Genomic DNA, 27,078 nt, shown 5'->3' with positions numbered 1-27,078 from the left:
GGATTTGCTCCTGGGACTGCAGGCGGCTCCGGCTGGATGACTGGCCAAGCAGGCCCAGAAGGCCTCTGGAGCCAAGGGTACTGTCACTGGAGGACATGGACGCGCTGTCTCGGCGGCCTCGTTCTGGCCACTGCCATGGCTGGTGGCTCCCCCGATGTGCCATGGTCTGGCCAGGGCTTCGCCAGGTGTCCAGCTCTCACTCCACATCCTGTGGGCCCTGGGCAGGTGTCCCTAGGCCCGGGGTGGCCCGGAGGCCCCTCGTCCTTCTTCCAGCCAGTGTTCCCGCCATCACGCCCGCAGCCTGCCTCCTAAGGACCCCCAGCTCCCTGTCCTGAGCTGCCAGCAGGGCCCAGGAGCACCCGCCCCTGGGGGGCCCCGTGCTCTGCAGCCCGGCCCTGCAGAGCACGGGGACCCCACGCCCAGGGTCAGCTGCTCCACAATGGGTTCCAGGCTGCACTCAGAGGAGACGCCGCCATCTGTTAGGAGAGAGAGGGGTCAGAGGCAGCTGGCACCCCAGCCTGGACCCCCAGGGCCCGGACCCCCGGCCGGGCCTGACTTTGGTCTGCTGGCTGTTACCTGGCACTCGGCTGCTCTCAGTTCCTGACTAGGAGACGGCATGGGGGCAGGGGACAAAGAGCACGTGGTCAGCGGGGGTGGGTGGGGCGGGGGCAGGTGGGCGCAGGGCACGTGCCAGCCAAGCTTCCAGCCCCCCTGCCGGCCCCACTCATGACAGCTAGGGCTCAGCCAGTCCCAGCCTGTGCACGTGATGTGGCCACAGCCCGCGACGTCTGGGAAACTGAAGCCTGGACGTCGGGACTGGCCCTGACCGGGGGCCGAAGGTGCAGACACACGCGGACACCCCCAGCCTGGACTGTCGGGCCAGAGGGCTGGAAGCAGTGGTGATGGGGGACACCAGGGCCAGCGGGGCCACTGCAGGGGGCACTAACAAGCCGCCCCGCTGGGCCCTGGGTGTGGGTCAGGTGCGGGGGGTGGGGGGTGGATAAGCACAGCCATGCTGAGGGCGCGGAGCGTGGGGCGCCGGCCTTACCCGTGGAGAACATGGGGGACTTGCTCCTGATCTCGTCCAGCTTCTGTGCGAACAGGGCGTTCATCTCCACCTGCAGGGCCCCCGGCTGCCTGCGTGCGGCCACCTCGGGGCTGCCTGGGCGGCTGGAGTCCCGGGACGTGGGGCTGTGGCCGCCCACGCCCGGCTGTGGGGCCCCCAGCGAGTCGGCCCGGGCCCGGGGCTGCTGGCAGACGGCGCCCGCTGGCCCAGGGCTGGGCGGCCGCTCCCTGCGCAGGCCCTCAGCGTCCGCGCTGCTGCAGGAGCCCAGGACGCACTTCATGCAGGTGGCCGCCACGCCGGCTGGCCCAGAGGCTGCGGGGGCCCGCGGGGGCCGGGCCTGCGGCGGGCTGTGCTCTGCCTGTGCCTTACCTCGGGGGCTGCTGCCGCCCCCCTCGTCCTGGCTCAGGGCCTCCGGCGCGGGGCCGGGGCTTGGGGGACCCACATCGCGGGCTCCCCCGCCGGAAGCCGGGCCCTGCGTGCCCAGGACCAGCTCTGGGAAGGCCTTGCGGCCTGGCTTCTGACTCTTGGTTGGGGCGCTGGCCGTGCGCCGGAGGAGCCGCTGGCTAACAGGAGCCCTGGCCAGGGGCCGGCCAGCAGCATGACTGTCCAGAGAGCCGGGCTTGGGGCCTCGGAGGAACAGGCCTTTTAGCCCCAGAGTCTGCCTGACCTGCAAGACAAGGAGCCCGTGTGAGCAGCAGACGGTGGGGTGGGCACTGGCTGTCTGCCGTGGGAGGAGGCCCGGGGCAGCGGGGCTCCTGCCCTGTCTTGATGATGGGTGCAGCGGCCTCCACAGCTCCCCACATTGAGACCTGGAGTCTAAGATCTCGCACCCTCCCCCTACACACACACACACACATATACACAAAGTCCCGAAGCCACTGGCCTGGGCAGGGAGGGTGGCACAGGGGTCCACAGAGCAGTGCTGCCAGCAGAGAGCCACTCGCATCTCTGGCTGTGCTCTCGTTTCTTCCTGCCCCTTTCCATAGATGCTGCCTCTTCCAGGAAGCCTCTCTGGACTCCTGCCAGGCCTCTCCAATGTGGCCCTGCTCTCTGCTCCCCTGAGCCCTGGAGTCTGGGCCACGTGCAGGCCCCTGTGCCACCTGCCTGCCAGAGGCCAGAGGACCCTCCCTGCTGGGGAGGGCAGCAGGGTCCTGGGCTCGGCTGCTGTCCCGAGAGGGCGGCAGCTGCATCTGGGGTCCTCACATGCAGAGCCCCCCACGGCCAGAGGCACAGAGTGGCCAGCACTTGAATCAGCACCGATTCAAGATCCCAAATCCAGACAATTTGGTCCTGTGGGCTGAGGGTCATTTAGAAGAAGGTCCAGGGTGCAAGTGGCCTGCTGCCACTGGGCCCCAGCGTGCCCCTGCCCGGGGACCTCGAAGGGCCCTTGGTGTCCTGGACCTGCTTCATAAATGTAGCCCTGGGCCTGCTGGCCTGCGGGACTGAGAGTCACGGCACGGCCCTCGCGCTGCCGGGAACCACAGATGCTGGTGGCCATGCAGTGGTGCAGGCCGCGCGCCCCGCGCGGGGGTACCTGGGCGCTCCTAACAGAGCTGGCTTCTAAAGGCAGACGGACACAGACCCCACTGCAAGACCAGAGAGACAGACAGTGAGAGCCCGCGGGCATAGCCCACGGACACAGCAGACGGAACAGAGCAGACAGACACCACAGGCCCGAGGGCCACAGAACCAGGACCCTGGAGGCCTGAGCAAGAACCCACTGGGTGGGGGATGGGTCCCAGCACCCAGCCAGAAGCCCCACTGCCTGGTTCACAGGCAGAGAGACAACCCACGAGGAGCATGGGCCGGGACGTGACTGGGGGACCCTCTGTAAGAACAGGCGGCCAGCGGTCACTTACCTTACCACTGATGTCACTGATGGCCACGTGAACAAAAATGGAGGCCTCCTCCATCCCCTCCAGGTACACGTGCCGGTAGCCTGCGAGGAGGGTGGGTTCAGTTCCTCCCTCCACCCAGTCACCTCCAGGAGGCCGCTGCTGCTGCCTCGTCCTGCAGGGACCGGGGCTCTGCGGACGGTGCTTTCTCGGGGCACGCTGGCTAGGGGCCTACCCTGCCCCACCCACTGCTCACCGGGCATCATGCTGCTGAAGGCCAGCGTCCTCTGGCCAATGAAGTCGCGCCCGATGGGGTCGTGGTCCCAGACTAGGAAGCGCACCAGCGCGATCTCAGGCATGTGCACGGTGAACACCAGCGTCTCCTCCCACATGGGGTTGAAGCCTGCGCGCCCGCAGGAAAGGTCGCTTCGGTGCCATCCTGGGCCCCGCCCATCTGCCCCATAGGCCACGCCCTGTCCTACTGGTCCCGCCCATCCTGGGGCCCCACTTACACTGGAGGCCCCGCCCCCCCAGCGGCCCCAATCACGTAATTGGCTACGCCCCATCCTGGGGCCTCACTTACACTGGAGGCCCCGCCCCATCCTGGAGGTCCCGCCCCTTCTGGTGGCCCCAACCACATCATTGGCCACGCCCCATCCTAAAGCCCCACCCACACCAGGCCTCGTCTAGTTCCGTCGCATCGTACTGGTCCCGCCTACACTGGAGGCCCCGCCCCTCCCGACGCCCCCAACCACACGATTGGTCACGCCCCCTCCTGGAGGTCGCGCCCGCACTGCAGCCCCTCGCTCACCGTTGTCGTCCACCACGCGGGTCTGGTCCTTGCTGCAGTCTACCGGGAGCCCGATGACCTCCACCTCCACGAAGGGGTCTATGATCTGCGGGCGCAGGGTCAGGCCCGGCGCGAGAGGGGCCCTGCCCGCCGCCCGCCGCCGCGCCTACCTCCCCGCGGTCCCCCAGCATGGAGTCCCGCGGCTTCGGGAGCTGCTGCCCGCTGATGATCCGCAGCACCAGCTGCTTCTTGAGCTGCCCCGGCAGGGGGTCCTCCGAGTTGGGGTTGAAGACGCCTGCGGGCGGGGCGCGGCTCAGCGTGCAGGGGGTCCTCGCGCGAACTTCAGGGGCCGCAAGCGCGCTGGGGCGCTGGGTAGGGCGGGGCCCGGGGGTCCCCGAGAGCAAGCAGCTGGGGGCTCCGCCGCGGCGCTCACCCTGGCACATGCACGAGGGCTTGAGCACGTAGCCACAGCTGCCGTTGGCACTGAACTTGGCCCTGTTCAGCTGCAGCATCCGCCCCTCCGACTGGTAATTCAGGGCCACTGTGTGCAAAACTGCCCCTGTAGCACCCGCGCCGCGTGCCTCCCCACGCCCACGCCCCCATCCCCGCCCACATCCCGCCCCTCGTCCTAGAGGCCGGTGTGCGGCCCCTGGCGCTCGCAGCGTGTGGCGCGCGAGTCCGGGACCCCCGCCCCCCAGGGCCTGGACGCACCCATCTGGCAGCCGGCGTTCCAGAAGGGCTGCGGGTTGTAGTTGCTGGAGTCCACGCGGTAGGACGAGGGGTAGATGCGGCTGAGCTGGTGCTGGTTGAAGCGCAGGTACTGCTCAGGCTTCTGCTGCAGAATGTGCTGCGCCCGGGTCTCGCTGAAGGACGACACCTGCCAGCTGCACACCACTGGGGGTGCGGGGGAGTGTCAGGGGCGCCCGGCGGCACCGCCCCCGCACCCCAGCTGCAGCCTCACCCTCCGAGTCCACGTCGTGGGCACCCACGGACTTGGTGTACTTCACCAGGTCCGAAAGCGCACGAGACAGTTTCATGGTCTTCTTCTGCCGGGTGGCCCTGCGGGGCGAGTGACCGCAAGTGGGGGCCTGCCCTTGGCACAGGGCTGGGCCTCCAACACCCAGAGAGGGCCGCGGGCACACCTGCCACGCCCAGGGCAGTCCCTGCGCCGGCCCGGCCAGCTCTCACACCAGCACAGCCCGGGCCTTCCTCCCAGCCGCTGTGCCTCACTGACCCTCGGCTCTGGCTGCCCTGGGCATCTGGGGCCTCGTCCCCCTCCTCCACGCTGGCCACCTTCTTCAGCTTGCTGCTCTTTTTCTGCAGAGAACGGCTCCAGGTGAGGAGGGCGTGAGCGGGGGCCGCGGGCCGGACAGGGCCTTCCTGTCCCCAGCGCCTCCCCGCAGGATGGCCAGTGGGGTGGGCGGAGAACATCCACTGGAGCCGGGGACCCACCCACGGGGGCTGGTTCCAGGTCTGCCCCACTCGGCCCGCAGACCTTATGCCTGGAGAAGCTGCTCAGGAGCCGCCTGCTGTTCCTCCTGGCCGCGCCCGGCTCCTCCCCAGGCGCCTCCTCAGCCTGCAGGAGGGGACAGAGCCGCGGGTGAGGGGACACAGGCAGGCAGCCTGGCCTCTAAGCAGGCCGAGGGGCTGCGGCAGCGGGGGGCAGGGAGGGCAGCGGGAGCACCTGCCCCTCCCCCATCCCCACGCGCACACACTGGAAAGGAGACACGGGGGGCTTGCCCCTCCCCCAGCGACGCTGCCCTCACGTGCTCCCGGATGTCCAGCCCGAGTGACCCACACCCAGGGGAGCTACCCCAACACAGAGGCCGCAGAGCTAAGGCGCCAGCATGGACGGAACCCCAGGCTCAGTCCCGCTGACCACAGACCGAGAGGCCCCGTGTTCTCCCCCTGCTGCTGCCCGGGGCACCAGGAGCCACACACCCCATGAGGCTTGGGCACAGGCAGCTCCCGGGACAGGCCACCTCTAGGACTGACCAACTGGGCATGAGAGCTGAGGGCATGGGCACAGCCCCTAGCTCCAACTCTGTAGAGCCCACTTGGAGGGGCTTCTTGGTCAGTCACAGACGGGACAGGGGTGAGGCAATGAGGGCATGTGTGGGTGCGGGTCGGTGCGCATGCAGGGGGAGTGGGCGCGGGTCGGTGGGCGTGCAGGGGGAGTGGGTGCGGGTCAGGCGCTGCAGTCCCCTCTCCCCCGGCTGTGGAACCCTCTGGAAGGAGCGTGCTGCATGTTTGCCCGGGCGTGTTGCACTCAGCTGTGCTGGGGCGCAGGGTCCCCTCACCGTCTGTCCCCGCCTCTCCGCTGCGGATGGCACGCGCTTCCCCCGGGGCCCGAGCGAGGACACGGAGAAGCCGTCGGGGTCCTCGCAGTCGCGGATCCTGGACTCCTTCAGGAGCGAGTCCAGTTTCTTCTTGGCGACGCTCTCCACGCGCTTCCGGCTGGCAGAGGCCTGTGAGGGCCAGAACCTGCTGCACACGGGCCTGGACACGAGAGCTGGGCCCAGGCCTGGGGTGGGCGGGGACCCCCCCGGGACCCGAGCCCCCCACCTCCCCGTCCAGCAGCTTGCAGTCCTCGTCCATCTCGTCGGCGCTGTCCTCGTCCGACACGTCGCCCTCCTCGGCGTCCTCGCTGAGCGTGGCCGGCAGCTTCTTGCCCTGGGGGAGAGGGGTGGTGGGCGGCACGCGGGGAGGCGGGGGCCCGGCTCCCGGCCTGGGCGCACCTTCACCAGGATCTTGCCCCTGAGCACGTGCGGGGAGGGCAGCGTGTGGGCGTCCGCCCCGTGCACACAGGACAGGTCCAGCTTGTCCCCGAGGATGTCGCTCAGGTACTGCGCCATCTTCTTCTGCTGGGCCACGCTGCAGTGGTTCTCCAGGGACAGGATCACGGGGTACCTGCCCGGGGAGACGGCCCTGAAGGGTCGCGGCCTGCGCCAGCCCCTCCCCGCCTCAGGGGGGCAGCTGGGAAGACGCTTCCTCAGGTGCCACAGCAGCAAGGGGCGGCAGGTGGGGAGGAGGGCGGGGGAGGCGCAGGGATCACGGCAGGGAGCAGACACGGGGCGCAGTGGTTGGGGGTGCGGGGCCTGAGCAGCCCTGACCCACGTTGCCGTGACCTGCAACCCCAGAGGCTGGAGGGGCCCTCAGGTGCCCATGGCTCCTCTGAAGGGCGCCCCCATCACCCGGGGTCCGTGCCTGCTCTCCCCATCACCCGGGGTCCATGCCTGCTCTCCCCATCACCCGGGGTCCGTGCCTGCTCTCCCCATCACCCGGGGTCCGTGCCTGCTCTCCCCATCACCCGGGGTCCGTGCCTGCTCCTGCCCCATCACCCGGGGTCCGTGCCTGCTCTCCCCATCACCCGGGGTCCATGCCTGCTCTCCCCATCACCCGGGGTCCGTGCCTGCTCTCCCCATCACCCGGGGTCCGTGCCTGCTCCTGCCCCATCACCCGGGGTCCGTGCCTGCTCTCCCCATCTCCCGGGGTCCATGCCTGCTCTCCCCATCACCCGGGGTCCGTGCCTGCTCCTGCCCCATCACCTGGGGTCCGTGCCTGCTCTCCCCATCTCCCGGGGTCCGTGCCTGCTCCTGCCCCATCTCCCGGGGTCCGTGCCTGCTCTCCCCATCACCCGGGGTCCGTGCCTGCTCTCCCCATCTCCCGGGGTCCGTGCCTGCTCTTTCCCCATCTCCCGGGGTCCGTGCCTGCTCTCCCCATCGCCCGGGGTCCGTGCCTGCTCTCCCCATCGCCCGGGGTCCGTGCCTGCTCCTGCCCCATCTCCCGGGGTCCATGCCTGCTCTCCCCATCACCCGGGGTCCGTGCCTGCTCTCCCCATCACCCGGGGTCCGTGCCTGCTCTTTCCCCATCTCCCGGGGTCCGTGCCTGCTCCTGCCCCATCGCTTCAGGGGCGGCCCCCAGGCTGCGTTCAGGTTTCGGGGCCTGCCACACCCCGCAGCTCTCTGGCTGCTGGACTCTGTGTGTCCCCTCAGAGGTGGTGGGGACTGGGGGGGCTGCCCCTCCCCGTGGCTCCTTCTATCCTTCTGCCAGGAGAGGGGCAGCTGGCTGGCACACGCCACCTCCCCGAGGGTCCCGAGGCTGTGCCAGCAGGGCGGGTGCCCGACCAGTTACACCAGGACGACAGGCGGCTATGCGCTTGTGTGCATGCGGGTGTGTGTGCGTGTGTGCATGTCACTGTACATGTGAGGTCATAACACGGGCTGAGGAGCTGCTGACGAGCTCCTGAAGGCCCAGATGTGCAGTGGAGAAGGCACGTGCCCTGCACACACAGACCCGGGCTCCATCTCGGGCCCTCCCAGGAGTGAGCCCTGCACACGGCACCAGGAGCCAGCCCTGAGCACCCCCAGGTGTGGACCCCTAACAGACAAATGCAGCTTAAACTGAAGTAAAGGAATGTGGGCAGCCACAGAGGCCGGGCGGGCTCAGAGGGCCAGAGCAGACAGATGCTGTTTCCACTCCGGCACCCGTGACCCCAGCACACCGTGCGGGAGTCGCCCCGGCACCTCCAGGCGAGGACCTGGCCCGACATAACAGTGTTAGTAACAGAGGTCCTGAGAAACACCTGCACACGGGCCCCTCCAAACACCGAGTACTTGAGGGGGGACGAGATGCGTATTTGGGGACGGGTGCTCATGTACGAGAAGCCCCGAGTACCTGCGAGGGGCTGGACAGCGGGACGGAGTCTAGACTCACGCACCCGAAATGGCTCATCTGAGGAAGCAGGACAGTGACCCACACTGGGAGCCCCTGACGCCCCCCGGGGAGCCCTCAGGGAGGGCAGCCAAGGTTGGCAGAGACTGTGGTTCCTGAGGAAAAGGACTCCCCACCCATACCCGCCAATCTTCCAGAATTGAGAAGCAGGTGAGAGTGACACACAACCACCCACTGGTCACCCCTCAGACAGAGCAACACCCCCTCCCCTCAGACAGAGCACTATCAGCCCCCTCAGAGCACTGTCAGCCCCCTCAGACACAGAGCAACATTACCTCCCTTCAGACATAGAGCAGTGTCACCTCCCCTCAGAGTAATATTACCTCAGACAAAGAGCAACATCACATCCCCTCCCTTAGAGAGCAACATCACTGTCCCTCAGACAGAGAGCAATGTCCCCTCCCCTCCGGCACAGATCAAAGTCATCCCATCAGACAGAACAATGACATTTCCCTCATACACAAAGCAAGGTCACCCCTCAGACCTGGCAGTGTCACTCTGCTCGGACAGAGCATAATGTTACCTTCCTTCAGACAGAGCCTCCCCTCAGAGAGAGGGCAATGCCACCTCCCCTCAGACACGGCGACGTCACCCAAAGCACCGAGACCCCTGGCACGGCGTTCTGCAGGGGGGCACGGGACTCAAGGCCGAGCGTTCCCCTACAGACCCCAGAGCCCACACAACTCAGGACACAGGCTACTTGGAGAGGGCACTGCCACGCATCGGTGAATCACGGAGAACAGTGCTCAGTGAGTGAGCACCAAAGCTGCAAGGACCTGCCACAGACGCCGGGGAGCACAGCCAAGGGAGCACCGCGGCACGGGCAGCCCTGGGAGCACACGCCAGCCCCTGCTGGGGCTCCGGAAACACTGAGAAGGGCTGACTCACCACCGACCACTGCCGGGCGTTCTGGGCCTGAGTCCCCCCACGTGGCACGCTGAGGAGTGCGACAGCGACGTGGCCGCCCGGCAGAAGCAGGGCACCTGGCCAGCTCCCCGCCGTAACAAACGCGCTGTCGAGCGGGCGGTGCCCACAAGGCCTCGGGGCGCGGGGGCACTTCTGGGCCCGGGGCACACGGCTCAGGGGCGTCTCTGAGAGCCAGGAACAGGCAGCCTGGCCGAGCGTCAGGCTCCGGACAGCACAGACGGACGCGCCAGGGCCGGACGCGGTGCCCCACGGACGGGCTGGAGCCTGAGCGCGGGCACCTGGCACCCGGCACCCCGGCACCCCGGCACCCGTCTATTTGCTTTGTGGTTTTGTTTGTTTGTTTTGCTATTTGGGTCACACCCGGCGATGCACAGGGGTCACTCCTAGCTCTGCACTCAGGAATTACCCCTGGTGGTGCTCGGGGGACCATATGGGATGCCGGGAATCGAACCCGGGCCGGCCGCGTGCAAGGCAAACGCCCTACCCGCTGTGCTACCGCTCCAGCCCCACGGCACCTGGTCCAGACACGGAGGCCAGGACGGCTCGCCGGGTCTCTGGGCCCCGCAGAAGAGGACCAAGAAATGAACGACGAAGGCAAAGGCCGCGGGGGCACCGGCGTCTCAGAGCGCAGGGGCGCAGGGCGAAGGGCAGGAGGTGCCTCAGGAGGGCCGTGGGGGCAGCTGGGCAGCGTGCTGTCCTCAAGGACACGCGGCGCCTGCGCCCTGCGGGTTCGGGGCCCCTGGCTGGAGCTGCAGGACGGGGCACCTCCTGGGCAGTGCCCGCCCGCCGGGGTGCGGGCACTGCCGCCCCCTTCCAGAAACGGTCTGGACGCCGGCAGGCCGCGCCGGCGTCAGCACTCACTCGTTCTTGGCGAAGGCGTACTTGTTGATGGTCTCCACCACGTCTCGGAAGAGGATCTTGGAGGTCAGGGTGTAGCCGTGGTGCACGATGGGCTCCCCGTCCGGCCCGTCCCAGCAGTCCACTGCGGAGCCGGAGCCGGGAGGTTGGAACGGCAGCCCCGCCTACCCGGCCACGCCCCTCGCCACGCCTGCCAGGCCACGCCCCTCGCCACGCCCATGTCCACAATGCACCACCCACAACGCGCACATACCACGCCCACCCGACCAGCCCCGCCCCGCCCCGCCCACAACGCGCCACGCCCACCACTGCCTGGGCCCGCAGCTCACCCTCCACGCAGCGGCAGCCCGCCTGCAGGGCCCAGGCGTACATGTCCACGCGCGACTGGGACATGAGCTGGTCGCCCACCAGGTACGTGTTGTGGGACGAGGTGATGAAGTAATGGCTCAGGGGCTGCGTCATGTCCTGGTGCACCCCGTGGTGCTCGGGGTTGAAGATGTCGCCCGCGGGGCTCCGGGTATAGTTGGTGAAGCCTGGGGGAGACCGAGGGGCTCAGGGAAGGGGCTCGGCCGCCCCGCAGTCTTTGCTGCAGGCCTCCCAGGACCCCCGGGGGCTCCGCTCACCGTCGATGCCCAGCACCCCCTTCCTCTTGTTCTCCGGGCACGGCTCGAACTGCTCGATGAGGTCCCGGCAGCCCTCCAGCGTCACACCTGCCATCTAGGGCACAAGCGGGACGGTCCTGGCCACGTCCTCCACGCAGGCACTAGTCCCACAGCCAGGCCGGGCCCCACATGCCTCTGCTCGGACCCCTCGAGGCTACAGGGCCCTGGAGCAAGGCTCCAGCTGCACCCACCACCCCACCCGCCCCACCAGGAGAGGGGCCCAGGTCTGGGGTCAGGGCAGTCCTGGCCAGCACAGCTAGGAGCAGAGCAGAGCCCGTGGGCAGATGGACTTGGGCCCCCGAATCTCAGGCTGCGGTCCCCCTCCTCCACTCTGTGCTCAGCTGCATGTGGGCTCGCTCAGCCACACGTGGACTCGCTCAGCCACACGTGGACATGCTCAGCCACACGTGGACATGCTCAGCCACACGTGGACTCGCTCAGCTACACTTGGACATTCTAAGCTACACATAAGTGAGCACAATCAAGCACTGACACTATCAGTCATGCATAGACACAATCAGTGATGCGGGGACACAGTCATACAAGGGCATGCTCAGCCACACGTGGACTTGCTCAGCCACACGTGGACATGCTCAGCCACACATGGACCCTCTCAGCCACATGTAGACACACTCAGCCACATGTGGACTCGTTCAGCCACACAGGGACTCTCTCAGCTACACGTGGACTCTCTCAGCTACACGTGGACTCTCTCAGCCACACGTGGATTTGCTCAGCCACACGTGGACATTCTAAGCTACACATAAGTGAGCACAATCAAGCACTGACACGCTCAGTTATGCACAGACACAATCAGTGATGTGTGGACACAGTCATACAAGGACATGCTCAGTCACACGTGGACATGCTAAGCCGCACATAAGTGAGTGTAGTCACATGTGGACACAGTCGTCTGTGGACACCCTCAGGCACACACAGATGTGTTCAGACATCTGTGGACATGCTTGGCCACACTGGATGTGCCCAGCCGCACACGTCAAGTGGCATGTGGACGGTCAGCCTCACCTTCTGCTCCACCTCCAGGAAGCGCTGCAGGTCAGCGGCGTCCAGGTGGTCCTTGTGGTTGCTGTAGGTGAGCATGAGCAGGTAGAGGTCTCGGCGGGTGGACATCATCTTGTAGAAGGCGCAGAACTCCTCGAAGCCCAGGGACCCTTGGTGGTCATCTGTGTCTGCTTCCTGCAATGCCAGCCTTTAGGGGCCCTGTCCCCACGTACCTCTCATGACCCCAGTGGCTCAAGGAGTGCCCACTGTGACGTCATTCCCCACGGACACCAAGGGCCAAGCCCATGGGGCTGGAGCGACAGTACAGTGAGTAGGGCATTTGCCTTGCACGCGACCGACCTGGGTTCGATCCCCAGCATCCCATAGGGTCCCCGGAGCACCGCCGGGAGTCATTCCTGAGTGCAGAGCCAAGAGTAACCCTCTGTGCATCACCAGGTGACCCAAAAAGCAAAAAAAACAAACAAAGGCCAAGCCCGGGAGAGACAAGACGACAGAGCAACGTCCACAGCCTGCAGCCGGGGAAAGGCTGAGGTGCGTGGTCTCTGGGAGAAGCCCCCAAGGGTGCTGCACGCGTTTCTAGTCTACAGGGCAGAGATCCAGCCCTGGGGGAGGAAGTCCCTGCAGTCCCCAAGCTCATCCTGTGGAGCGGGCTCGGCCCACCCCGCAAGGTGCCAGGTGGCATGGGCGGGCCCTGAGGTCCCATGTGAGCCATGGCATCTGGTGATGGGGAGGCAGGAGGGGGGCACCCAGGGAGTCGGTTGAGAGCGCCTTCCCGGCCTGAGGTGGGAACCAGAACGCGCGTGGACGTGGCGGGAGCAGGGCTGAGGCAGCCCCACTCTCCTTCTGTTGCTGAGGGGCGGCCGCAACAGGACGCGGCCCTGGACCTCCCAGCAGGTGTGCACCCCCACTACAGACAGCACCCCGGGCCCCGGCAGCTGGAGAGGCGAGTGCCAAGCACTGCCTGGCACGGACGGGCGGAAGGACACAGTCTGAGCTGTCTGGCTCAGGGCCTGCAGGCCAGAGCCCACCTGTGCTCCCTGGGCTGTGGGCAAACAGGCTTCTTGGAAGGGGTCTGGCCAAAGCTGACAAGGCCTCCTGGGCCATCAGGGGCCTCCAGGGCGACAGCGCGGGCCCAGTCCCTGGCAAGGTCGTTTCCAAGCAGGGATTTCGCCTGGGACTTGGGAACCCAGAAACCCGTGCTGCCCCATCCCAGGCCAGCCCACGCCTCTCCTCTGCCAGGCTCGGCCCGCGTGCCAGCCTGCTGACTCGACTTGGGCTGGGCGGGGCTGGGTGGCTGGCCTGGGCGGGGCATGGACACCCATCTTTAGCTGGCAGCGTGAGAGCACCCTGCCCCCCATTTTCCTGCAAACCCGCATTCTCAGAGTTGGCCAAGAATGACCGCTGACCACCAGACTGGGCCTGCCTGAGCAGTATGAGTGGGCAGGAGAGGCTGGAGAATATGTGTGTGCATTTATCCAGTGAGCACGTGTAAGTGTGCATGTGTGTGTCAGTGCTGTGTGTGCATGAGTGTGCATGTGTGCAGGGTATACATCTGCATGTATGCGAGTACAAGTGCATATATGTTCACGTGTCTGAGGACATGTTTGTGTGAGCATGCATGTATGTGGGTGGGCATATGTAAGTGCAGTATGAGTGTGAATGAGCATGACTGCATATCAGTGCATGTGCATTGGTATGCGAGTGATTGTATAAATTTGAGTATATATGCATGTGAGTGTGCACATGTGAACATGTGAGTATATGTGTGACTGTGTGCATGAGTGTGAGTGCTGACTTGTACGTGTGTTTCTTTTTTGGGTGTGCAGGTTTGTGTCTGTGAGTGCATGCATGCGAGTATTTCAGGTTACTTTCTGTGAATGCATGCATGCAAGTGTATGTGTGTGCAAGTGTACTTGAGGTTGAGCGCATGCGTGCAAGTGCACGTGTGAGGGTGTGTGCCTGTGGGTGCGCATATATGTGAGCATGTGAGGTTGTGTGAGTGGATGTGTGTGCGAGTGTGAGGGTGTGAGGTTGTGTGTGTGAGTGGATGTGTGTGCAAGTGTGAGGGTGTGTGAGGTTGTGTAAGAGGATATGTGACTGTGAAGGTGTGTGAGTGTGTGTGAGTGGATGTGTGCGAGTGTGAGGTTGTGTGTGTGAGTGGATGTGTGTGCAAGTGTGAGGGTGTGTGAGGTTGTGTAAGAGGATATGTGACTGTGAAGGTGTGAGTGTGTGTGAGTGGATGTGTGTGACTGTGTGAGGGCGTGTGTGTGTGAGTGGATGTGTGTGGGTGTGTGAGGTTGTGTAAGAGGATATGTGTGTGACTGTGAAGGTGTGTGAGTGTGAGTGGATGTGTGTGACTGTGTGAGGGTGTGTGTGTGAGTGGATGTGTGTGCAAGTGTGAGGGTGTGTGTGTGTAAGTGGATGTGTGTGCAAGTGTAAGGGTGTGTGAGGTTGTATAAGAGAATATGTGCGGGGCTGGAGCAATAGCACAGTGGGTAGGGCGCTTGCCTTGCATGCGGCCGACCCAGGCTGACCCAGGTTCGAATCCCAGCATCCCATATGGTCCCCTGAGCACCGCCAGGGGTAATTCCTGAGTGTAGAACCAGGAGTAACCCCTGTGCATTGCTGGGTGTGACCCAAAAAGCAAAAAAAAAAAAAAAAAAAAAAAAGAGAATATGTGCATGACTGTGAAGGTGTGTGAGTGTGTGTGAGTGAATGTGTGTGCAAGTGTGAGGTTGTGTAAGAGGATATGTGTGTGACTGTGAAGGTGTGAGAGTGTGTGTGAGTGGATGTGTGTGACTGTGTGAGGGTGTGTGTGTGTGAGTGGATGTGTGTGCGAGTGTGTGAGGGTGTGTGAGGTTTTGTGTGTGTGTGTGTGTGTGTGTGTTGGGTAGGCCTGGTACACTCTCCAGCAGCACCAGGAGCTGCCTAGCCCTGGCAGGTTACCTGTCACCAGGACTGCTGGCATGGCTCCACTCCCAGACAGGGACTGCAGGGAGAGAAGCAGCTAATGGTGGGTGCCAAGAGCCGTAGGGGATGCAGGAGGACCCGGGGGCCCCAGGCCCCACCAGTGAGAACCTGTGAGGTGTGCTGAAGGGCAGGTGGCTGTGTCAGTGCTGTCTGCTGGAAGACCCACAGCCACTGCCCCTTCCGCACAGCCCCTGTGCTGCAGGCCCCGCCCCAGGCCCCCAACACTGTAGGCCCAGCCTCCACTTCCTTAAGCTGCAGGTCCCGTCCCTATGGTGCTGGCCCCACCCCTATGCTGCAGGCCCCGCCCCATGGTGCAGGCCCCGCCCCTATGTGCAGGCCCCGCCCTATGCCGCAGCCCCGCCCCCAGTGTGGGCCCCGCCCCAGTGCAGGCCCCGCCCTACGCTGCAGCCCCGCCCCCAGTGCGGGCCCCGCCCTACGCTGCAGCCCCGCCCCAGTGCGGCCCCACCCCCAGTGAGGGTGTGTGTGTGTAAGTGGATGTGTGTGCAAGTGTAAGGGTGTGTGAGGTTGTATAAGAGCATGTGAGGTTGTGTGAGTGGATGCAACCTCACACCCTCACACTCGCACACCCTCACCTTGAACATCTGCTTCACCCGCTGCCGGGGCAGGTTCACGTTGAGCTTGTGCAGCAGCTGGAGCACCTCCCCGATGCTCAGGCTGCCGTCCCCGTTCTTGTCCGCCTCATCGAACGTCTGCTTCAGCCACTTTGGGGCGAGTTAGGGGCGACACTCGGAGCAGGGCGCCCCCCACCCCCCCCCCCGCGCGGCCCCTCGCCCCAAGGATATTGGTCGCGGGTGCGCTGGCGCCGGGCCAGGCTGTCCTCGTCGCTGATGCCGGCCATGAGGTAGCGCAGGCCTGTGACCCAGGTCCGCGCCTCCTCCCCGCTGCGGGAGACCAGGTCCAGCGACTCCCGCGGGCTCCCGTGGTAGATGCTGAAGCAGCAGTTGGGGTCGAAGCTGCCGTCGGGGTAGCGCTGGAAGATCTCCGACTGCCGCCCCTCACTCACCTCCTGGATGGAGTCGATGGAAACTGCGGGCGGGGGGCGGGGGGACGGTCACAGCCAGGTCCCCGCGCCCAGGACCCGGCCCGGGTCCCTGAGGGTTGGGGGTGCAGGGCCCTTGATGCAGACCGGGCAGCAGGGGGCCCCGGCCCCCCCCTGCCCCCCTGCAGGGGCCCTCCGAGAGGCTGAGCCAACACAGGGCTCTGGGTCTGGCCTCGCCCACAGGTCATGACCCCACCCGTGCCCCTTCCCTTCCCTGCATGGCAGCCCGGCCCCCCATGTTCTTTGGTCTCGCCCCAGGAGACTCAGCGTCACCCTGTCCTTCAGACCTCCAGGGTGCCGGGTGCTGAGGACACACCTGTCCCTCCCTGACCACAGACGGTCCACCCTGTGCCCTAGGCCTGGGCACCCTCCTGCCTGCTATGCCAGGGTCCAGGGAGAGCCTGCCATGCCACTCACTCTTGGCCTTCTCGCTCTTGCGGGACGGCCGCCAGCGGACGCAGGAGCGGTGCTCGTCCAGGAAGTAGAAGCGGACCAGGCCCTTGGAGCTGCCACGGAGTTTGACCATCTGCGTCCCTGCCTGCATGGCGCTCATGCAGTGCTCCACTGGGCCCACAGACAGACGGACAGACAGACAGACAGACGAGACTGCAGTGAGCCCAGTCCCGCCAGTGCAGCGGCCAGCTCCGTCCTGCACGACTCATGTGTCCAGCAGAGGGCGCACGACAGAACTGGGCAGACAGGACGCACGGCAGGGCCACTCCGAGCCTGGACGGGCCAGCTCGGAGCCCGGGGTGATGCCAGCGCACTCTCCCCTGAGACAGGCCCCCACACCGCCTCCCCAAGCCACCCAGGACCTCCAGCCGGGCTCTGCACCTGGCTCGCCCTGCTCCCTCCTCCCCCCGCCCCTCCCCTGCCACCTTCATCATCCTCCCCCCTTTCCTCCCTCCTCCCCTCCCCATCCCCCCTGCACACGCAGGGTGTCCCAGAGGAGGATGTGCCCAGCCAGAGGCTCTGAAGCACCACATCTGCCTGCAGAGCCCAAGCCCAGGGGTGCCCTTTGCTAACGTTCACCTGACCCCTCAGGGGCCCCCCACGCCCCATTCATGTGACCAGCTTCTAGGGACCCCCACCCCATTCATGTGACCAGCCCCTAGGGACCCCCACACCCCATCCATGTGACCAACCCCTAGGGACCCCCACACCCCATTCATGTGACCAACCCCTAGGGACCCCCACACCCCATTCATATGACCAGCCCCTAGGGACCCCATAAGGCTGCAGGCGATGGAGTGAGCCTCAGGGACACAGAGGGGACAAATGTGAGAGGGGCGGGGGGTGAGTAGAGGGGGCCTGGCCCCAAAGGCTAACGTCAGGGTCAGGGCTCCCGAAGCTCCGTGCAGCCCTCTCAGGCAGCTGGAGCAGACGGGGCGGTGCTGGGCCGGGTACTGAGGGCTGGGTGCTGAGGGCTGGGTGCTGAGCGCAGACTGCGGTGCTGAGGGCCGGGTGCTGAGGGCTGGGTGCTGAGGGCTGGGTGCTGAGGGCTGGGTGCTGGGCACAGACCGAGGTGCTGGGCCGGGTGCTGGGTGGGTGCTGAGTGTAGACCGCGGTGCGGCTTTTTGTCTGGTGGTGAGCTGTTGCCCTGGGCGCCTACTGCCCGCTGGCACCGCCAGCCTCACTGGTTCCCAGGCTCCCTCCACGTCTTCCTCGCACTCAGTTCCCGTTCCCCTGGGCCCGTGTGCCCCGTCCTGTGGCTCTGGCTGCCTGGCGTTGCTCTGGGGGTCCAGGGTGCTTGGGCCCCACCAGCCCCCCAGCACGGCCCCATGGGCCTTGTCCCTGTGTCTGGGCCCCTCGTGTGGGTCCCAGGTGCTCAGATCCGGCCCTGCAGCCCCCAGGTGGGTGGACGGGGCTCACGGTGCTACACACACCGGGTGCCCCCCGTGCTGGTGGCCACTGCTCTCTGTGCCACAGGGCCTGGGGACAGACACGCCAGGGGGCAGGTGGACTGGCGGTGGGCAGGGCCAGCTGTGAGGAGGAGGCGCTTGGGACAGGCTGTGCCCTCGAGGTCCAGAGGCAAGGCGGACCCTGATATCCTCACCTGCTCCCTAGTGTCCCACCCCCTCCACTCCCGTAGGGACAGAGGCTGGGGGACAGGGGGACAGCTGTGGGGACAGAGGCTGGGGGACACGGGGACAGACAGCTGTGGGGACAGAGGCTGGGGGACAGTGGGGGACAGCTGTGGGGACAGAGGCTGGGGGACACGGGGACAGTGGGGGGACAGAGGCTGGGGGACAGTTGTGCCTTGCGGTTTGTTCTCTTACAGGGCTGTGCGTGGCCACAGCCCCCACCCTGAGGGCAGAGCAATGCGGGGACAGTGGTAGGTTCCCCTGGGCCTGCGGGGGCTTGCAGGTGGGCCTGGGTGGTCCACACTGTGCTCGTTCCACTGGGAGGGGCTTGGGGGCCGCTCTGACCCGGGCTCAGTGCGGGTGCTGCTGGAGGGGGTCTCAGGGGGTGCTGGCCTGAGCTGCTCTGCCGTCCCTTCGCCTGGTGGCATCTGGCCCTGCGAGAAGGTCCCCGCAGGCATGAAGGCCTGTGCCCCCCAGCTCAGATGCAGGGGACGGGACGCTCGGTCCTGGGGTGCTCCTCACTGCGCTGCCCCCCACCCGCGATCCCAGCAGGATGCAGCCAGCCGCAGTGACATCCACGGTGCCTCCCGGTGCCCTGCCACGCCGGCGCCCTCCGTCCCGGCCCCACCCTGGCCCTCTGATGGCCCCAGCCCTGCAGGCAGAGCGGGCTGGCATGGGTCTCCCCGCAGCCCCTGGGCCCGTTCCTGAGAAGCCCAGGTGGGGCACGGGAAGCTGGGGGGAGGGGCTGCAATCTGGAGGAGGGGCCGGGCCAGCGGGGGCGGTGGCAGCTGCCAGGGCTGGACGGCGGCCGGCGGGCACGGAGCCACACGCGGAAACAGAAGGACCCGCCGCGGCTCCCCCACCCCCCCACAAGTCCACAGCCTGCCTCTCTGCGGCGGGCGGGGGCTGCGAGGGTCGCCGTGGCCCGTGCTCTGAGCTGGCGCCCGCCTCGGGCACAGGCTGAGGGGCCGCATTCTGGAGCCCACGCGGGCACTGCCTCGGCAGCGTGTCCCTTCCGGAGCCCACGCGGAGCGCCTGTTACTCATCCCTGCGCCCCCCAGCCGGCCAGCCCCTCACCCACACTGGCGCTGTGCGGGCCGGGCGCCGGGCTCTGCTGAGGGCCCGCTCCAGGACAGCGCCCACCGCCCCGCACCACGGCTAGTGGGTCTGCCCAGGCCCCCCGTGACCGGCACGCGGCGGAGCCAGGCACAGTGCTCAATCGGCCGAGCTCAGGTGAACCTCAGAGCCCCCAGGACCCGATGGCGTGGTGCCCACCCCCCTTACAACCTGCAGCCAGGCAGCCCCTCCCCCACGCCCACCCCGCCAGGCCCCTGCCGGCCCGCCGGAGCTGGGCACCTGGTGCGCTGCCCTGCAGGGTCAGCGGTCAGCCACAGGCACTCCGCTCACTGCCCCCGCCCCTGCCTCCCTGTCCTGGGTCCGGGCTGGGCGCGTACCCCCCACCCTGGGCAGATCCCGCCCGCATTAACCCTTCAAGGCCTCAGGGGCGGTGCCAAGCCCAGCCTGACCCGGCTGCTCTGGCGCCCGGACACCGCGACACCGACAGGTCTCGCCCTGCCGGGCTCAGAAGGGACATCCCCACCTGTGTCCCCCCAGCGCCAGCTGTGCTGACCCTCACACGCCCCCTCCCCCCCCGGGGGCCTGGCGGACAGCACCTCCCCCGTCCCCCTGAGGCGGCACCAGCTTCAGCCCAGCGTCGGGGACTGCCCGCTGCCCCCTCCCCGTGCCCTCCCTGCCCCCTGCAGGAGGCACCCTTGCCCCTTGGGCTGCGTCGGCCTGGCCCGCACAGAGCGGGAATGGAGCTTCAGCAGGGGGGGCTGGCCTGGCCCTGCTGCCCAGAGAAACACGCTGTCCAGGACGGAAGCCCAGGCCAGGGCAGGGCTTGGCGGCAGGGCTGAGGGGGCACGGGGCCTGTGGGCGCAGAGCAGCCGGAGACAGCGGCATCCTCGCCGCACCCCACGGCCCTCAGTGCCCCACGGGCCAGCATGTAGGGGCAGTTCACACGCTCACACACGTTCTCTCACACTCACACGCTCACACACATTCTCTCACACTCACATGCTCATACATCCACTCACACACACATACACTCATGCACTCACATGCGCTCACACACGCTCACCCACACTCGTACATGCTCACACACATGCTCACACGCACACACTGACACACACACGCTCATACACTCTCATGTGCACTCACATGGGCTCACACTCGTACGTGCTCACACACACATGCTCACACGCACACACTCACACTGACATACACTCACACATGCTCATACGCTCTCATATGCACTCACATGTACCTGCTCACACATGCTCATACATGCTTACACACACGCATGCTCGCCTGCACACACTCGTACATGCTCACACATTCCTGGCTGTGCCCGCGTGCAGCTTCCAGCCTGCACTGGGAAACGGTTCCCACCAGCACCCCTCAGCCCGGTGAGCCCTGGGAAGTCACTGCTCGGGCCTCAGTTTCCCTGTTTGTCCAAGCAAGCCTGGAGCCTGGACAGCAGCTGAGGTGGTGGACACAAGCTTGGCCTCCTGCAGAGGCCCAAGGGGACGTGACTGGCCCCAAGGGGAGAAGCCCGCAGGCCCCTAAGCTGAGGCCGAGAGCCCGGGAGGGGCAGCCAGAGGCAGCAGCAGGGACAGGGCCCGGGGGCCAGCACGGCAGCCGGGCCAAGCAGAAGCCAGAGAGGCGATCTCTGGACGAGTCTATGGGAGGGGGGAGGTGCCTGGGGGAGCCCCCCCAGACAGACCCCAGCCCATCCTCCCCCGCCCTCAGGACAGCGGGGCCTGGCCAGGCCGCAGTGGCCCCGGGGAAGCGCAGAGCAGCCTGCCTGGCCCAGCCCCCAAACCAGCCTGACCTAGATTCTGTGCCCGCGTGCTCGGGCACAGCCGCGCTGCTGGCACCCCGACAGAAGCAGGACTCCGGGGCACGGCACCGCGGCCCCTGCCGGCCGCCTCCCACTGTCCCTGGCGAGGTCTGTCGCAAGCTGCTGGGCCCCCGGCCCGGGCTGTCCCCTGGCCGCACCGTGGCCCCCGGGGCGCGGCAGAAAGCTTCAGGCCCGCACCGAGCAGACGCGGGGCCTCAGCCCTGCGCCAGGGCAGAGCCCCCCTGGCACCCTGTCCGGGCCGCGGGGACAGAGGGCGGGGGGCGTCCCCCGAGCCCCCACGCTGAGTCAGCACACCGCTGTGCGCAGCCGCGCTCCGGCCCCTTCCCAGCCTCAGGGCGCCCGCGGGTGCCCTGCCTCCGGCCGCCGCCCAGCGCGGTCACCTCCAGGAGCCCCTCCTGCCCGCCCCGCCCCCCGGCGGCCGCCCCGCGCCACAGCAGATATTCGTTTTCTCTCCCGGGCAGACGGAGAACGGGGTGCAGGGGCAGGTGGAGGGCTCTGGGTGCACCCCAGGTGCAGACGGGGCCAAACCGCCTGCAGGGGCCCTCATATGGGGTCAAAGGTCGTTCCCTGCCCACGAGTGGACCCCCGAGGTCAGCCCCCCCACATCTGGGCTCAGCCAAGGACAGAGCAGACCCCGGGCTCCCAATGCCCCAGGCCGGAGGGTCCCCAGCCAGAGTCCGGGAGGACCTTGGGTTTGTGGCCGGGGACACTGGGCTGCTCCAGATCTGACAGCGGGCACACCAGGGGCAAAGGGCACCGCCCACCCCTGCCAAGGCCAAGGCCATCCCTCGGGAGCCCACTCACTCTCGGTCCCCAGGGCTGCCCAGACCCTTGACCCCAGGGGGCAGCACCCTGTGGACAAGGTATGGAAAGGCCAGGCCCCCTCCGGCCGCGGCTGGGCCTGGGGGCCAGGCATGCGCCCCTCACCCAAATCAAACCTCCCCGGGGTCAGCCCAGAGGCCCTCCCCACCGGGGCACTTTGCTGAGAGGACGAGAACAATCGTCATGAATGCGGAGCCCAAAATAACCCCGGGGCGCGTGCCGCCCGCCAGAGTAGGGGGCTGAGTCAAAGCCAGCTGCAAACCCGCTTTAAAAATACCCCAAACACACAAACACGCACGCACGCGCTCGCCCGCTGCACCCCCGCGCTGAGCCTCGCCGGGCGGGGAGAGGGCACACGGGGGTCACAGCCCCCCACCTCTCGGGAGGGTCTCTGCCTTCCCGCCCACCTGTGGCCAAGGGAGGCTGCCCGGGACTCCCCGAGCCCCTCGGAAACCCCCGTCCAGCCCACAGGGCACCGCTGTGCTGCGGTCAGTGTTAACAGAGATGGGCAGCAGCCCAGCCCCCACTGCTGCTACCCGTCCACCCCACGTCACCCCGCGTCACTGTTCCCACACGCTACCTCACGCCGAGAGCTGTGGCCGAGAGCGCCTCTGGGCCGTCCTCAGCCCCCAGGGGCCGGGAGTGTTTCCTGGGTGCCCCCGAGGCCCCTCACAGCCCAGGGAGCCCCAGACCCTGGCCCTCGGCAAGGCTCCAGCGCCTGAAAGCTGGGGTCCTGGAGCCCAGCTCCAGGGGGCTGCCCAGTGCTAGCGGGCTGTCCCTCCTGCCTGTCACCAGTGTGTCCCGAGGGGGCGGGCTGCCCTGTGGGGCCCCGGGAGCAGTGGGGAGCACGGCCGTGCCTGTCACGAGGACAGCGGGGACAGGGAGCCCGGTCAGAGCTGGACATCGTGGGCTTGACGGTGCAGCTCAGAGCTCGCCCCGGGGCAGCTCAGCCTGACTCACCCCAGGGCGGGCTCCGAGAGGGCCCCACGTGGCCGGGACTTCTGGCCTGAGAGGTTCTCGGGAATGTGGGGCTCTAGGAGGACAAGCCCACCCCCAGCCCCAGACTGGGTCCCCCAAGCAGCTGCGGGGGGAGGGGGACTGAGCCTTCCAGGGCTCCACACAGCCCGGTGACAGCGCACAGCTCCCAGGGCGCTGAGGGACCTGCTGGACACGCCCTGTCCGTGCCCACATGAGCACGGCCTCTGCGAGCAGAGCCTGGGCCAGCACAAGAGTCCTGAGTGCGGCTGGCCAGGCATGTAGACACACGGCAGGCAGGACCCTGAGGGCAGCCCAGAGGCAGCCCCAGAGCCACTCGGGGGGGCCTATGTCCACGGCTTCAACCTGGGGAGAAGGAGGAGCCCTGGCCCCAAGCTCAGCCCCCACAAGGAGCGGGTGTGTGCCCCACACGTGTGCCATGTGAAGCTCCTCCTGTGTGCGCCCTGCTGTCCTCACACACACGCGTGCACATGGTCTGTGTGCGCCCTGCTGTCCTCACGCACACGCATGCACGTGGCCCTGTGTGCGCCCTGCTGTCCTCACATCACACGCGTGCACGTGGCCCTGTGTGCGCCCTACTGTCCTTACACACACGCGTGCACATGGTCTGTGTGCGCCCTACTGTCCTCACACACACGCGTGCACATGGTCTGTGTGCGCCCTGCTGTCCTCATGCACACGCGTGCACATGGTCTGTGTGCGCCCTGCTGTCCTCACATCACACGCATGCACATGTCCCGTGTGTGCCCTGCTGTCCTCACATCACACGCGTGCACGTGGCCCGTGTGCGCCCTGCTGTCCTCACATCACACGCGTGCACATGGTCTGTGTGCGCCCTGCTGTCCTCACATCACATGTGTGCACATGGCCCGTGTGTGCCCTGCTGTCCTCACACGCACACGCGTGCACGTGGCCCGTGTGCGTGTCCTCACATGCACACATGTGCATAGTCCTGCGTGTGCCCTGCTGTCACTCCACATGGCCCTGCGTGCATGTGCCCTGCTGCTGCGCTGTGTGAATGCATGGATGCGTCATGCCCATGTGCACATGTGCGTGTCGTCACGTCCTCCCCATGTGCTGTGCATGCTGGCTCGGGGACTGAGGCCCCTCTGTGCCCCGCAGCTTCCACCTGGCAGAGCCCCCGGGGCTGTCTCCCAGAAGCCCCCAGCCTCCGCCCACAGGGGTCTGTGCCGCGGAGCAGGAAACAGGTGTGAGAGCCTGATCTGTGGGGGCGGAGACCCCGAATCAGCCCCGGAGGCTGCTGGGAGCGGAGAGGGTGGGCAGGAGGCAGAGGAGCAGGGGCCCTGCTGGCCCTCTGTGGGGGGGCGCTGGGCCCAGCGGGCCTGCCGGCCTCTGCTTGCGGGTGGGCGGCCAGTGCTGGTGGGCAGAGGGGACGGAGGCCGCGCTGACTCGGGCTGCAGCCTCCCGGGAGTCTCTGTGCCGGGGACGTTACACAACAGGCCGAGGGGAAGCCGGGGGGCGGCAGAGCAGGGCAGTGGCCTGCCTGGCCCCTGAGCCGGGAGTGCTTCTGCCCTGCCCAAGCCCCTCGGCTCGGCCCTGCCAGGCACAGTGGCCCGCCGGAGCCCAGAGCCCCAGGCCACCTGCGTGGGCTCCTTGGGGCCACCCTGGGCACCGTCCATGCAGGGACAGCCGGGGGTCTCAGCAGGAGACACCTGGGCCCCGGAGGAGCCCCTCCCCCGTCAGGCCCGAGTGGGGGGCTGCGGTGGGCACAGGGGGGCAGGGGAGGGGGCCTGCCCGCAGACACCTGGTGCGGCCCAGCTCGGGGTCTGCAGACATTAAAGAGCAAAACCCAGTTGCGACTCTCCGGCAGAGGCTCCGCACACCCGGCCGGGGATTATGTAACCCGAGCCCACGGCTCCCAGCACCCCCTGGACTGTCCCCAGGGGTCTCCTAGCAGCCAGGGCTGAGGGTCCCAAGCAGGAGGGCCCCCCTCTCCCCCTGGCTGCACGGCCATCTCAGGCACGGGGGTGTGGGCTGTGCCGTGTCCTGCGGGCCAGGTCCCAGACCCGCCTCAGCCGCCCCTTCCCAGTGGGGTCAGATGGAGGAACCGCAAGGTGGGTCTTGCCGGGGTCAGCACAGCAGCACCAGCGGGGGACAGCTGCCTCCACAGCCCAGCCAGGTGCAAAGTGCCCCTGAGGCCAGTCTGGGCACCAGGGACGGTGGCCGCAGCACAGGGCACCAGGGCACACAGCACCGGCTCCCGAGCAAGAGGTGGACACAGCCCAGGAGAGAGCCAGGCGTGGACAGGACTCGGACCTGCGACCTCCCAGCGTCCTGCTGCAGCTCTGGCCCCCCCTCCCCACCGTGCTCGCCTGCTGACCCCCGCCCACACCGAGGTCGGCCGGGGCGGGCAGTAGTGGGGGGACCCTGGCTCCCGCCAAGACCCCGGGGTCCGGCGGGTGCTGCAGCCCGTGCGGGGTGGGGTCAGGCCCCGGCCCCCGGGGACCTCCGCGGCGGCCCCGCAGGAAAGTTGCAGGGGAGTGTCCCGGAGCCGGCGCGCGCCCCCCCGCCCCCGCCCGCGCCCCCGCCCCGGTGGGCGCGCGGCCCCCGCGGGCGAGGCGAGCGCGCGCCCTCCTCGCGCCGCGACCCGCCGCCCGCCCGCGGCGCCCCCGCGCGTCCACGGCGCGGCCCCGGCGGCACCTACTGTGCTTGGGCGGGGCGGCTCCCGCGTCCATTGTCTCGGCGGCGGCGGGCGCGGGCAGCGGTCAGCGGCGCCGGGGCCCGGGCGGCATCGCCCCGCCGGCTCGGCGGCCCGAGGCGGGCGGTGCGCGCGGCGGGCGGTGCGCGCTGGCGCTGCGCCCCGGGAAGGCGACGCGCGCGGAGGGCGCTGTCACTCGTGCCGCCCCACCACACCCCCTGCCCGCCCCGCGCGGGACGCCACCCGCGCCCCGCGCCCCGAGTGCCTCCCACGCGCGCGCGCCCCGGCCGCCGCTGCCCCCCGCCAGCCCTCGTGCCCTCCGCGCCCCAGCCGCCGCCGTCCTGCCCCGCGCCCGGGAAGGGGCTTTGCCGGGCAGGGACCACGCGCTCGGCCACCCCTCCCCCAGTGCCCGGAAGCCCACCCCTGTCCTGCTCTGCCTTCCAGTCCTGCGCCCCACGGCCTGGGCTCTGCAGATGGCCTGGCCACTCAGAAGACAGTCCCAAGGGCGCACCGCCCCCAGAGCCCAAGGGGGCGTCCCACACAGCACAGGGCTCAGGGCACCGAGTGGCCCCAGGGCAGCTGCAGCGAACGGGCGGAGAAGTGAGGACGACGAGGGACGGGGCAGTGCCCACTATGGGCAGACTGCAGGGCCTGCCCGACCGCAGGGGTGGACCCCGGCTGCTCATGCACCCACCTGGGTCTTCCTAGCCCCAGCTCTGCCCAGCAGCTCCAAACCCGCAGAGCACCCCCCCCCCCTCCTACTCCTGGCCACAGACCCTCCCTCAGCCCCTCCCATCCTGGAGCCCCGCCTCGGAGCCCAGCCTGCCCTGGCCATGTCCAGGCATTGCGCATCCCGGAAGGCCCTGCAGGCGGAGGGCAGGGTGTGCCACGGCACGCAGGCATGCACACACTACGTACTACAGACACAAGCTCCCGGGCATGTACACACACCTGCACGCATACACCATGTGTGCACACATACGTACACATGCATGGATACACCACACATGTGCCCACTCACAGTGGCCAGGCCTGGTTCAAGGGTGGCGCCTCAAAAATCCTGCCAGCCTGACCAGCTGCCATGTGCCCAGGCTGCCCCTAGGGGCTGCCTACGTGTCCGGCCTGTCCCGAGAAGTGCTGGAGGGGGGCACGTGGACACAGCGGCCCAGAGCGTTCCCACAGCAGGGGGCATCTGCCTTGCACACGCTGACCTGGGTTCGGTCCCTGGCCTCATCCCATACGGCCCTGAGCACCGCCAGGAGTGATCTCTGAGTGCAGAACCAGGAGCAACCCCTGAGCATCGCTGAGTGTGACCCAAAAAGCAAAAAAAAAAAAGGACACGGGGCCGTGCGGCCGCGCAGCCCGGCGCGGCCGTACTCACCAATCAATACATGTCATTGGGCAAATGTGTGATTCTCAGCTGCTAAATTTAGGCAGTGTGCGCCCGACTCCCTCAGCTCAGACAGCCCCCCCTGCACGGAGACAAGCTCCGAGCTTGCTGGGGGCGGGCACCTGCCTCGAGGGACACCTGCCGGCACCTACACTGGTGTCGGCAGAGGGAGGGACTGGGGCACAGACCCCGCACAAGCCCAGCCGGGCCCTGGAGACCAGAGCTCTCCCTTCCCTCCCCCACTTTTCCTCCCCCTCCCTCCCCCTCCCTCCCGTCCCT

General features: G+C 67.6%; 1 protein-coding gene across 1 annotated transcript; it reads right to left on the bottom strand.

The window, feature by feature from the left end:
* Positions 1–610: 610 nt before the first annotated feature.
* On the bottom strand, positions 611–25,552 carry PLCH2 (phospholipase C eta 2). The gene is made up of 21 exons (XM_055137832.1): positions 25,416–25,552; positions 16,343–16,489; positions 15,670–15,912; positions 15,459–15,589; positions 11,899–12,069; positions 10,834–10,927; positions 10,540–10,743; positions 10,214–10,334; positions 6,430–6,601; positions 6,257–6,364; positions 5,992–6,159; positions 5,187–5,267; positions 4,926–5,008; positions 4,653–4,750; positions 4,403–4,585; positions 4,125–4,232; positions 3,862–3,986; positions 3,713–3,797; positions 3,158–3,304; positions 2,926–3,005; positions 611–1,733 (listed from the first exon to the last, which is right to left on the bottom strand). The coding sequence occupies exons 1-21, from the start codon at positions 25,444–25,446 to the stop codon at positions 741–743; spliced, it is 3,573 nt and encodes a 1,190-aa protein (XP_054993807.1). The 5' UTR covers positions 25,447–25,552; the 3' UTR covers positions 611–740.
* Between the last annotated feature and the right edge of the window lie 1,526 nt (positions 25,553–27,078).

This window comes from Sorex araneus, chromosome 5 (assembly GCF_027595985.1).
Source record: "Sorex araneus isolate mSorAra2 chromosome 5, mSorAra2.pri, whole genome shotgun sequence".
NCBI lineage: Eukaryota > Metazoa > Chordata > Mammalia > Eulipotyphla > Soricidae > Sorex > Sorex araneus.
Note: the sequence above shows the minus strand (reverse complement) of the source record. Positions and strands in the feature narration are given on the sequence as shown.